The sequence below is a fragment of the Lonchura striata genome, chromosome 2, assembly GCF_050655825.1.
Source record: "Lonchura striata isolate lonStrDom1 chromosome 2, ASM5065582v1, whole genome shotgun sequence".
Taxonomy (NCBI): Eukaryota; Metazoa; Chordata; class Aves; order Passeriformes; family Estrildidae; genus Lonchura; species Lonchura striata.
Window position 1 is genome coordinate 52,030,846 of NC_140704.1, and position 13,243 is coordinate 52,044,088.

Consider the following 13,243-nt stretch of genomic DNA (forward strand, 5'->3'; position numbering starts at 1 on the left):
TTCAGCATGAAAAACAGATAGTTCTGGGAAGTAAGAGAAAGTAAAAATGGCCAAAATTCATGAAGAAGCAACATTTGTTCCTTCCTGTTCTGCCTGTGCATTGCACAGCCTTGTACAGATGCCACAGGCAGGTGGCACAGGCTTATCAAAAGCAGCTGGTTGCCTTCACTGCACCTGTGGAGCAGGTCACACCACAACGTGGGGCAAGGGGAACAGCAGCTGACGTGTCTCACCACAGCAGCACAGGAGCGACAGAGCTGCGAAGTCTCTGCAAACACACACAGAGCAAGAACAAGTATTTCACCCTGTGCCACTGCCCAGCAGCAACTTTTTCCAGTGTTTCATCACTGTGGATGGCTATCACAGAAATAAATGCATATTCACAAGCTATTCTTAGCGTTCACCAGAGAGGCGATTACCAAATTACCCAGTTACATAATCTCTTTTATATAATCACTACGATGCTTTTCTCCTTATGCAACATGGACAGTGACCGTGGCTGGCTGAAGTAGCTGCTTCCTCAAGGAGAGCTACACCGGCACCTCCGTGAGTGAACACAGTGCATAGTGCAGGGGCACAGAGGAGTGACATCAAGAGCTGCTTCAAGGCAACCAAACTTTTCAGTGTGTGTGCCTTCAGCCTGGGGAAGACACCACCATCCCTGCCCACAGGGCTCCAGAAGCTGCACAGAGCAAAGGTCACTTGCCCCTCAAGCTGGTTGAGACAGCAAAACCAAAGGCACCCAGCACCCTCCAGGCAGCCCATCCCAGCATTCACTGGAAGCAAGTGGGATGTCTCCACTGTCTTTTAATGACCTTTGGGCAGAGCCTGGGATTAAGGCTTTAATAAAAATAGGAAGTCAAGATTACTACAGAATTAAAACAAGCTTAATCCAAATCCCTCTGGCTTTGTGCCACAGTTGTACCCGTGGTTTTTGTCCACAGGGAAAACCAGGTGAAGCTGCAACCTTGATGTGTTCCCACAGGATGCCTTGTGACAGGCATACAGGCACACAGAGCTGGCAGTGTGGGTCAGCATACCCACGCCAGGAAGTTTCACCAGCCAAGTTTTGGGCATATTCCAATGTGTCCCCTACAATATTTTCAGGATCCCATCCAATGTCTTCTAGGAACACTGCAGATACCTATCCAGACAATTGCCACATACAGGGTATAGTGAGACCCAGTTTGCTAATATTCACCCTGGGCTTTAAGGAGTCAGCATCAGTAGTATTACTCACAGCACATGAAAAAACAATTCTAAGACCTGGATTTCAGAAAACAGAAGCTCCAAGATCTACAGATGACCTGCAGATTCTGAAACATTTTTCTATCACCACACTGCAAGCTCAGCTGGTTACATGGTGCTGGCATTATGCGAAAGCCCCAAACTGCCTTAGGTTTTCCTCAACATTATGCAACTTGTAGTATCTGGCTATTATTAGGCACTAATGCCTCTTCTGCTCTCTAGCTTCCCTAGAAATACAGGTCATCCTGAGAAATATGTAGGCAAACATATGCAGCCTTAGTGTAGCTCTATAACATGATTTATTCAGGGATGCATGCACACAAGTTTAGGAACAGACACCACTATCATTTCAGCTACAGAAAAAAAAAAGAAGCAAACTAATGTTCTCTTCCACTATATCAAACTACAGGATGACCCAGTTCTGAAGAGTTTAAACCTAATCCCATATGCTATTAGTATTTCTGTATCACAGCCAGAGATGTGAATTGCTTTAGTCAAGAAGCAGATCAGAGCAGAACTGGGGTCACTGATGCAAAACCCCACTGCACACAGTGCAGTGCATCATGGCAGCGCTGCTTGATAGTTCAGGATCAGCAGGCATCCTCTACACCACTGCTGCTCAAAACATTATGGTTATCATTACTGATAAACGTTTGGGATAGGCAAGACAGCACTCAAGATAGGAGCATCTTATGTCAGCCTGAAAAAGAAAAGCAGAACTCAAAAAAGTAGATTTAAAATTTCTTATGCACCCATCCTCCCCACGTTTTTTTTTAGGCTAGACAATTGTCTGACCATTTGAAAGCAGCGTGTTCAGAGATCATGTATCCTCTCTTTTGGACTGAGATTCTGCCAAACTTAATGGCACTTGAATAACTGAAGGTGGACTTTTATATACCCATTACTCTTCCTGTAATAGGTTAAACCCCTGGCTCCAATTGCAGCAGGGAAATAAGGCCCTGAGTTGTGAACTCACACTGTAAGAGAGCCAGCAGTGAATTCCTGGATCTCACTTACACCAGTATTGAGAGAATTATCTGTAGCAATGAGCAATGTATTTTTCCCCCACAAGGAGCAGAAATGAAAGAAAACACTTGCTTGACTCATCATTGCCTTGTTTTTGCATCAAAAGCTGAAGCACTTACAGTCACCCACCAACCAGACTGAGAAACACCACATTTAGAGATATAATTTACATTTACAGATATGAGGAAAGCAGAAAAGAATTCCCTCAGTTAAAAGGTTTTCTATCCACTTTAGTGAAGAGATTTAATAAAATTGGGAGAAACAAAACACTGAGCAATTCCCCAGGTACAGACCCTTACACTATCTGTCTAAACAGTGCTGCATAGCTGGATATCAAACTCCTGTGCTGATACTAAAGGGACTGTGCCAAAAGCAGCAAAGTATAAACACCTGGCCTTTTCTGGTTAGACAAGGAGTATCTCCTGTCCAGAAAGGAGAAAAACAGACTCCAAACAGGACACACAGAAGAATTTTATTGGTCTACCTACAGCCATCAGACAAGCATGCAGGAAGACACAACTGTGCCAGCCAAAAAACCCCAAGTTTGCAGAAATTCTAAATAAGTTCAAATCAGTCATTGATTTCATTTTTCTTTACTAGTATATGTTCCCTGAAAGAGCTCCAAATCTATTGACAACCAAACCCTCTGGATCACAGGCACGCTACCTGCTCTTAACCCCATAGCAGCACAAGCCTGTCACTGTAACTATACTGGTGGCAAGATCAAGGTAAGCAGAGTAGGTCTACAAAAGCATCCTGCTCCCTTGGGTGTTAGTGCCACTGACTGAGGCCCAAAAAGATGAACATGCACAACAAAACACTCCTCTCACATCAAGTATAACAGTGCTACCCATTGTCTTCAGTATGCTGTCAGTGAGATCCCTGCCACCTTCCCACATGCTCACATTCCTCTCATACTAATTTCATTTCAGGGTTCTCCAGTTCTTCATACTCCCAGGGAAAACCCAAACATACTGTAATGCATGTAACTAGAAAGGCCTAAGAAAACATAAAGTGTAATTACCTTAGAAGGACAAACCTTTAGAGGTATTGGCTACATTCCTGGGGTCCACAGCCCTCACATCTTATTCCAGCAGCACAAGACCTTGGAATGAAGGATCTATCCTCAAAACTATTGCCAGCTCTTTAGTTGCCTGATGCCTATCAATGTCAGAGGTGGGAGACCAAGCCAACTGGCATAGCATCCTTCTTACTCCAGCTGGAAACAGTGAGCTGCTTACAGAGGGCTCTTGTGCAGCCAGGACTGGAGTCTTAGGTACACTCCCACCACCCTGCTTCACCACCCTTCACAAATGGCCACTTTCCACTGCCTCTGAACTTTGAAACTAAGGCCCAGATTACTTCACAGTCACTTTCAATCAAAGTCCAAGGTTTTGGGGTTTTTTTAAGACCTCCAAATGAGAGAGGTAGAATGAAGGGTGCAGCAGAGGACTGCTGTGTTTGTAGCTACCCTTGGCTGGACTTGAGGACAACAGTCCCTCCCATGTTGCACCTGATGCTGGACCTTTCCCAGAAACACAGTCTCCATCCATGACCCCCTCCTGCCCCACAGATGGGAAAAGCTGGGGAGGCCTGGTTGAGCACTTCTGCTCTGAGAGACACTTGGCAGGTGATCTGGGAAAATGGTAAGACTAATTTTTCCAGAATAGTATCTAATGGCATCTTTCAGGCAAAGGAAAAAAAATCATACTCTGCTAGTTTCCCCTTCTAGTAGAGCACAGAAAAGGTTTCCATGATTGCCTTCCACTCCAGTACAAATGCAGCATCACTTAGGGACACAGTTTACCTTTGGCTGTGTTAAGTTTAGCATTGGACTCAATGACCTTAAAGGTCTTTTCCAACCAAAAGGATTTTATAATTCCCATTAGGAGATATCTAATCTATTGAAACAAGAAGTGTGCTACCAAAACAAGCAATCCTGCTCCAAGCCATACATTCTTTCTACTCCCTTACAGCAAGTTTCATGATGCTATACCATGGCACAAACCTCTGCTGAACCAATGGAAAACTATTCCCTCTCACTTTTTCCCCCAGACCCTTTTTTGTGGCTTAGTCACTCACACCATCAGTGGGTTGATATGGTCCTTTAGTGTTCCCAGGGTCACTAGAGCTACAGGAGCTGACAAAACCAGGGATTAGAGACCACCCCTGTCAGCAACAACCCACACCTTCATTGCATGAGATACAGATAAGAACCACCTCTTGCTAGCTCCTTTCCTTTAAAAAATTTCCCAGACTGAAAGCTGAGTCATTGAGAAAGCAGGAAGAGATTTTTAGTTGAGCTATTTAAAACACAGGTGTAGCTAACACCAATTTAGCTAGAAGATGAAGAGACACTTCTGAAGAAAGACATTTTTAACTCAGCAGTGATAACTCTTCCATTTAATATGTGAGAAACCTGTCAAAATACATTGTTCTCAAAAGGGAGAGAAAAAAAATCATTCAACAAACCCAGATTCTCCTCTCATGCCCTTCTGAAATACTAGCCATGGCATTTCATCTCATATCTTACTGTTCTGGTATCAGCAAAGTGATAATATCCACTATTTAGGACCTTAGCTTTCCCTTGTCTTTAAACTACTATTTAATGCCCAAGATCCCAGGCTGTGTTCCCAGACTTCAGACAGACCTAAGATTCATTTCCCAAAAAATACTATTCAAGCAAACAAACAAAGAAAAGCTTTTAGAAAGGCTTTGCCTCTTGCTAGTCCAAAGAGTTTATATTTGCAATAACAAACTCTAACAGGATTTCAACAAAACCTTCAGCAAAACAAACTCATCTGTATTGCTGAGGATACAAAGCAACACAGTGTTGTCAAAAACCAGACACAAAAATTAAAATATGCTAGCTTTATATAATAGTTTTTCATACAGATTTTATTTTTTTATATCACAACAAATTTGAAGTAAATTGGTAGCCACCTTGCCCCAGCAAGATATAGTTTAAATATAATTTTTTTTTTTTTTTTAATTCTGTAGCGTAAGTTAAGCACTAATCTGTTTCTGCCTGTAAATTCAGCCTACACTTATGACCAGAGCAAGCCTCTATATGGGCATAATCATCACAGTTTTTCCAAGACTCTTCTTCGGGAAGAAAACCAAAATTAATTTGTATTAACCCAAAGAGTTTCAATTGAGCCCTTTTTTCTATTGATTTTAGCTAAATCCATTTTAAAAGAGCACCTGAAGTCTAAGGGCTTGCTTTGGCTGAGTTTAACCTTTCAGCCACCTGCATTAGCTGAGTGGAAAGTAGCAAGAGGAAATAGACAACTTCCCTTTTATGAAGAAAGCATAACAGAAAGTGCTAAATATTTTTGACTGCCATAAGAAAATACAAACAGATTTTACAGATGTTTTTTCTAATTTAAACAAAAAAAAAAAAAAAAAAACAAAAAAACACCAACCAAGCCCAAAAAACCCCATTTGCACCTCCACTTAGAGGATGCAAATGGCAGTCGGCCACCCATTCCCTACCCACAACCAACACAAATCTGTCTCCTCCTCAGCAGGAGCGGAGTGAGAAAAGTGTGTGAGCTCAGTCCTGCTGCCTGGAAATCACAGCCCATCTCGCTGCTGTCAAAGGCAGGGAAGGCTTGCCAGCACCAGTTGGATCTCCAAACTATAAATCGTAAAAAAGCTCTTTCCTGCCTTCCCTCAGCAATGCAATAGCTGCTTTGCAACCAGCTGCAGAAGGGTAAAGGATAAAAAACACCGGAAACTGTTTAAGCAGCTAAATTTGTTATGTAACCAAAACTAAAAAGTAGGAGAGGGTTAGTGGCCACATCTACACTAACAACTCTGTAGTAGAATTTTTGGGATAGATTTTTCCCCTTATTCCCCCAACCCCCATGGAAAGAGCATGAGTTAAAACATCAACAGGGCAGTATCCATATTCCACAGAGAGGGACATCACAGAGACAACAACACTGGTGTCATGCACATTTGTACACTCAAGGGTATATACACTTTCACAGTACTTTATAGAAAGGAAAACCTGACCACTAATGGATAGAAAAAAATACCAGAAATGGGTGGAGAGGGGAGGATGTAGCAGTCCTCACAAATTCTTGAACTCCAACTGTGCTACCTAATAATTTAAAAATTATTAAAATGTAGGTTTTTTCTTTAAGACTGGTGGGTTTCCTCATCTTAACATTCTCGTTCCTACAAAGACTAAAAAAAAACCAAAAAACCCAAAAAAACCCCAAAACACAAACAGTCAAAGAAAAACTAGAAACAAACCTCTTCAGGAAGGACAGAAATTTTTGGTTTCTCTGATTTGATAAAATCTTTCATGTTGAAGCCCACTTACAAAAATAATAATAAAAAGCTCAATACAGCAGTTAACCAACTGAGGAGTACCAGCCAACTTTGCTGTTACTAAAACAAATCTTGTATGACAGACTGTCGGGAGTATTTGAATTTTCTTTCAAGACAACACATTTTGCCATTCCTATGACATGTCCATTTTCTTGTTCTTTTTAAAAAGGGCACTTGACTCTTGCATAGTATCTTTCATCTGACAAATTAACAAGAGGACTCTACTGATCACTAGACTCTCCTGGATACAACATAGGAGCCAACCAGAGGTGTAGGCATCTAAAATTATTTGATAGTTTTGAAAGTTGAGGCTACCCAGCAAGCTTCTCTGCAGCAGCAACAATAAAACACCATTATTACCACTGTAGCACAGATAGGGTCCTCTATAGGCCTGCAACAGCTCTGTTCAGCTTCCCCATCCTTGAGCTGAGCTTCAGCTGCTGAGCTCTCCTCCATCCAGCACTGCTACAGCTTGTGAGAGAGAAAGCAAGCACTCAGTCTGAGATGTAAGCCCCACAGAGACACTGGTGCCCTCATTCAGGCTGAAAATAAGCTTGCTTTATCAGGAGGTGGGGGGACTGCCTGTTTAGTTTTATTTTTTGCCTATTCCAAAGACATCACTATTCATTAAAGTCATATTTAAGCTCAGACAACCAAAGCCCTTGGGATCACTGATTAAAGAGAAGCAGAAAATACTGATATATATGCCCCGAACAGTCATCACTTCAAGGACCTCCTCAAATCTTTCCATAAAACTGAGAGCCAACTGAGACAAAATACAGTTCTGCTGACAGAACCACGAGGCAAGCTAGCAAGCAAGACTACTGGTTATTTGTGAGTGAAGAAATCATAGATGTCAGTACTGTGAGTACACCAGTCATCCAGGCTCCTGGTGAAAAAGGGCATTTCAAATAACTGCAGTTAATAACACACTGCTATCTCCAAGTAGTCAAATTAATTTGAAAAAGACAGATAAAGATTCAACAGTCTTCATTTCTTCCTGCAAGAACCAAAATTACCTGTCAAATTGTCCACCTCATTTTACCTTACTTGTTAAGCTGTTCAACTGCAATTAAGTCATGAGCAAAACACAGGACATCTTTAGCTTTTCTCCCCTAATAATGTCTTCTCAGAGGAGAGCTTTCTGGGTCTTGAGGCTGGAGATTTTTCTACTACCATGGTCTTTGTGGTTGCACTGAAAAAGCCCTCATCACAGAAGAAAACTCAAAATTAATTCCCTTCTCCCACCATCACACTGGTCTGGCTGTTTCTGTAATTAGTGCATCTCAAGCTTGTCTAGAATAAGGAGAGGTATTTCAGCACCAAGAGCCAGCAATTTCTTATGTGTAAATCCTGCTTTGATGGTGACGCCTTTTGTCACCTTCATGAAACCACCCACCAGCACATGCCCCTGCCCCTCAAGCCCCTCTTCTGCATCTTCTGCCTTTACATCAGGAACAGCAAACCCTCAGTTCCTCGTGGGAGAGACTGCCACAGCCAGCCACTGACTAGACTTCAGTCTGAAAATACGAACACACACACTCCCCACACCCAAACTCACACCCACCATGAACTTGATGTATACTTAATTGTCAAGTTCATTCCTTTCATCAATATAACCATAAATAGTGGTTTCACAACACATAAATATTTTACAAGTATTTTGGGTAATCTACCCAGGGAAAACATAGTTGGAATCGGTAAACTACTGCATAGTGCCCTGGCAGACTAAATGGGTTCCTCCCCACAGTACCTGGGTAACAGTCAGAGCCTTTTGCAAATTGATGAATGAAAACCATATTTCTCAGCTCTGTTCAGTAATTACTAAGATCATGTTGGAGTTGCAAACAGATTTAAAACGATTGCAACAATGTTATTTCAGATAATATCCAGTGCAGAACTTTGTCCAGAAGACATCAAAAGTTTCATGCACCAAAAATCTTCAAAGCAACCAGATGTCTCCGATTAAGTTTGTTAAACCCCCAGCACCCCATTTCTGGGCATGTAGAATACAGCCTTATTTACACAGCATCTCATTTTAATAGGCAATGTAAGAACTCCCGAGAAAAAAAAAAAATCCACAAAACCAGATGGCAAAACAAACATTCTAGATTAAAAGAAAAAAAAGGGGGAAAAAACCCACAATTAAAACCAGTACAAAAGCTTAAATAACAGCAACACTGGCTAGACCCAATGAGGATTTATGCAAATTACTTTTTTCAGTCAGGAATGATCTTTTTCAGCAGAATACACGTTAAGAGAGCAGAGACATCTAATCAAAGGGATCCTGGAGGGGTGAAACCTTTCAGTGTCTCAGATGAACACAATCCCTTGGGGAAATGGTGGTGTTTGTTTCATTTAATCGACATTTTGCTATTCCTGCTTTCTGAAGAGCTGCTGTGGAGTCAAGTGCAATTAAGGGCCAGAACCAAGGCCAGGTTTACAGCCAGGGAAAAGAGATGCAAATCAATTAACCTGTAAAGAGTTATGCTTATTTACATTAAGCAATGATTTTGATCTGAGTGTTTTAATGGGATGATGCTGGATGGCACAGTGGGCAACACACCAGAAATCATTCATCCACGTAGGTGGCATAAACATGTAGTAAACATCATTTTCATTAATTATATCCATTACCAAAATTAGTAGCTACACAGCCAGCACTCTGGTTTCCATATATGGAGTTTGGTGGCATGCCGTTTTTTTAAAAAAATTAATGTCCTGTCTAAACTGCTCTGTCACAGAGGCAACACAGCTCTTTCACCTCTCGGACACTTTCAGCTACATTGCTTCTGGGTTTCATGAACGTAGAGATGTGCCTAAGAGAAGCCCACGGGTGTTTCCGAAGTCACCCCGGCACGCTGCCACCGCACGTGTCCCGGCGGTGACTCCAGCTCGCTGCCGAGCCTGCCGCCGGGAGCCGCACATGCTCCGGCTCGGGGGTGCTGCTGCCCCCCTGCCCGTCCCCAGCCCGAAGGTTAAACCACAGACAAGAGAAAACGTCTCGCCCCCAGAAAACATCTGCCTGCTGGAAAAAAAAAAAAAAAAAAAAAGAGCTGCTTTCCCAACCCACTCATCCAGTGTCATCCCAACCCACGGGAGGGAGGTTTAAACTAGGCGATCTTTAAAGTGTCTTCCAATCCAAACTATTCCATGCGTCTGGAACTGCGTAGCGCAAATCCGCCCTGCAGTTAATGAAAGCTCCTAGTTCACTGTTTGTTTGGTTGTTGTAAGTACGAAAGCTGCGCTATCCAGGTTTTCCCAGAAGTTCAACCACGCTGCACGGTGCCGCCCGGCTCCTCGGGAGCTGACACCGCTGCCCCCCTACCTACCTCGCAATGGACACTGCCCACGAAATGCAAATAAGAGAATAATGAAAATAAGAGACGCGCCTTCCGTCTAACCCTTACTGACTGGCGCAGGCTTTGCGTCCCCTGGACAGCCTGCCACTCTGCTGGGAATGGGCAGCTTCCAGCAGCTTGTGCCCCTGCGTATAGGTCCCGCGTTACTCCGCTCCATCACACGGCGGATAATCTTCCTCTGCTCCAGCAGTAAGACCGCGGACACGCGGCGAGCCCGGCCGCCGCGAACGCCCGTGACCACGGCGCCCGCAGCCGCGCCGGGGCCCGCGCAGCCCGGCCCCGCGGCCCCGCCGCACTCCTGGCCGCGCACCGCCCGTGGAGCCGAGGCCGTTCCGGCGAAGACATGAACCCAACATGAATCGCCTCCGCGCACGCCCCCCGCCTGGGCGCGGGCTGCAGCTCCCCTCCGCCAGCCGCGCAGGTCCAGGTCGCGACCGATGGCGGACCCGCGGGGTGAACCCGGCGCTGCCGCGGCCGCCGCCGGGCAGGGCAGCGCTCCCCACACGGCCCACCTCACCTCCCACAGCAGCGACAGCAGCAGCGCGACCCCGGGCTGGAAGCGCTTCATCTCTCCTCCTCCTCCTCCTTTCCCTCCTCCTCCCGCGGCGGCGGCGGGCTCGCCCCTCCGCCTCAGGCGCGCACGGGCGCTGCCGGCCGCGCCATCCCCGACGGCGGGGGAGCTCCGGGCGGCAGCCGCACCGCGGGCTCACGGCAGCCGGGGTGGCGGCCGCGAGTAACCCGCACCGGGGGCAGAGGGACGAGGCGGGGTAGAGCGGCGGTGGGGCGGGGAGGGGGCGGGGAAGCCCCGCGGCAGGGGCGGGCTGACCCGCTGATCCCCTCAGCGGCAGCGTCGGCGGCCGGGGCCGAGCGAAGCAGGGTCGGGGCGAGGCCAGGTGGAGAGCCGCGGGTGCTGGGGCGGGAGGCACAAAGACGCCGCCGCCGGGGGCGGGCGGAGCAGCGGCCTGCCCCGGCCCCGCCCCGGCCGCTGCCCGGCCGGGAGGGGGCGGTGGCGGCGGATGCGCGGATCCGTGATCCCGCCTTTGCCTCCGCGTCTGCCCTGCCCCGCATCCCCCCTGCCCCCGTCACCGCCCCCGCACCTGCCCCGAGGGGACAGTGCCGGGTTCCTTCCTCCGAGGAGCCGCGCGGTCCGCGGGTCGCCCCTGACCACGACACCCCTTCCCGGGAAGAGCGATCTTCTGGAGTGAATCCAGAGGAGGCAACAAAGATGACCAGAGGGCTGGATAATCTCTCCTACGAACACTAAGAGTTGGAGCTCTTCAGCCCGGAGAACATAAGCTTCTGAGGACACTTTAAAGCAGCTTTCTAGTACCTAAAGGGGGGGTTATAAGAAATATAAGGACGGATTTTTTTTATCTGTAGAGATAGACCAATGGGCATTGAATTGAAACTGAAGGAGAGTCGATTTAGGTTGGACATGGAAATAATCGTTTGCAGTGAGTTTGGTGAGACACTGGAACCAGATTGCCTAAGAAGTTGTGGATGCCCTATCTCTGGAAGGGTTCAAAGCTGGGCTGGATGAGGTTTTGAGCAACCTGGTGTAGTGGAAGGTGTCCCTCTCCATGGAATAATCTATGAGAGTCCTTTCCAACTCAAATCATTCTGTGGTTCTGTGATTCTATAAGGTGTTCCCTCTGCCAGCCTGGTGGGTGGGAACAGGAGCTGTGTGTCTAGCCACCCTTGCCCATGCAGTACCCTTTGGCATTTCAGAGGAGTCATTTCCTCAGCATGCTTGGTAACAGCCCTGGGATATCTACCTGTGAAGGTCTCATGACAAATCCTGAACTGGAGTGGAGGTGCTCTCCAACCCCAGTTCTGATCTCTCCAGCTGCAGGTGGCTGCTGTAGTTATGCCTTGGGTATTTCCTTCATCATGACCATCTTGTCCTGATGCTTTGAGCCTCCTTTTCCAAGCCCGTTGCACCCTTACCAAAGCTGCACACTGTATGCAGTTGGAGGGAGGCACAGCTCTTTTCTGAGTTTAGGAGGATTAGAGGTCTCTTGCTCCTGCTTTGTAGGTAAGCTAGCAACTTAATTCTCAGGGGGAAATCAAAATAGATAAGGGGGAGAACTGCTCCATTTCCCTCTGAATGGCAGACCTTTCCCACCAGCATTTCTGAAGGAGATACACCTCCCACTGTCCTTTTGTGGGTTACCTATTAAAAAACTACTAGCACATCCTCACAATTCACAACTCCTTTGTTCACCACTTCTCTGTCATCATAGTAGTCAAGCAGGAAACTTGCTGTCTCCTGATGCCACATTGCAGCAAAACATCATCAGCTGGTTACTTTTTCCATACAGTGAACTTTGGGTGAGTTTACAAGCATCTTCCAGCTGGTACCATTAATCATATGTGCTCTCAGGCCCAGGTCATATGCTCTAAGTAAGGAGTAGCTGTATACAGGTTCCCACACACTGTATGACATTGCGTGCTCAGAGGCACCCTGCACAAGTTCTTCTTGAGGGCCACTCATTTTGATACTTATTTTTGTCTCTGTTTGATGCCAACCAATCTGAAGTTGTGTGATGAATTTTTCAGATGAATGCTTGCATCTCTACTTGAATTTGCTAGAAGGTCCCTAAGGAAATGTCATGGCCATCGCTTTGTCCAACAGTGAAGTCTGAATAAGGCAATTATACACACAGGTGTCTATATATAATCTCAGTTGAAATGTTGCACTTTATTACATCTGGCATATTGAGAAAGGTATGTTCTGCACTGGGTATCACCTAAGAGGGATCAGCTTATGTTGTCTCAACATAGGCATCAGTTCAAAAAGGCTCCAATTTATAGAAGTGTGAAAAAGATGGTTTTCAGAGCTCTGTCCTGATGTATGGCTAACCCTAAACTCCCTTCTCATTCCTAATTTCTGTGTTCCATGACCTAGGAGACAGCTTTTTGGAAACACTCAATGACTCTTCATAGAGAAGATGAATAAGAGCATAAAGATGTTTAGGGACATCAAATGAATCTGAATGTCAGTGCTGAGCACGAGTGCTCTGTGCCACTGCTGTGTTTCCCAGCAAGGGTGCTCTGGCAGCCCAAAGACAGGCAGACAGCACAAATTCTGGGAGAACTGAGAAAGTACTAAAGCATAAATAAAACTTAGGAAAGAAGCCTGGAGTCTTGCAGCCTAAGACACTACCACACTTGAAGGCTGACCCTGCCAAAATTTTCAGCTGATGGCCCACTGTCAAATGTGCTCGGGCAAGAGCAAGCTCTTAAATACATTTTGGTTGCTGGTT

The 13,243-nt window shown here is 45.9% G+C and overlaps 1 protein-coding gene across 1 annotated transcript in view; it reads right to left on the reverse strand.

Annotated features, from left to right (window-relative positions):
• Positions 1–10,946, reverse strand: part of VOPP1 (VOPP1 WW domain binding protein) — a 63,027-nt gene extending 52,081 nt beyond the window's left edge. Inside the window, exon 1 of the mRNA XM_021531479.4 lies at positions 10,495–10,946. Coding sequence (XP_021387154.1) covers positions 10,495–10,545 — 51 coding nt within the window. The 5' untranslated portion in view covers positions 10,546–10,946. The remainder of the gene's footprint in view (positions 1–10,494) is intronic.
• Positions 10,947–13,243: the final 2,297 nt, after the last annotated feature.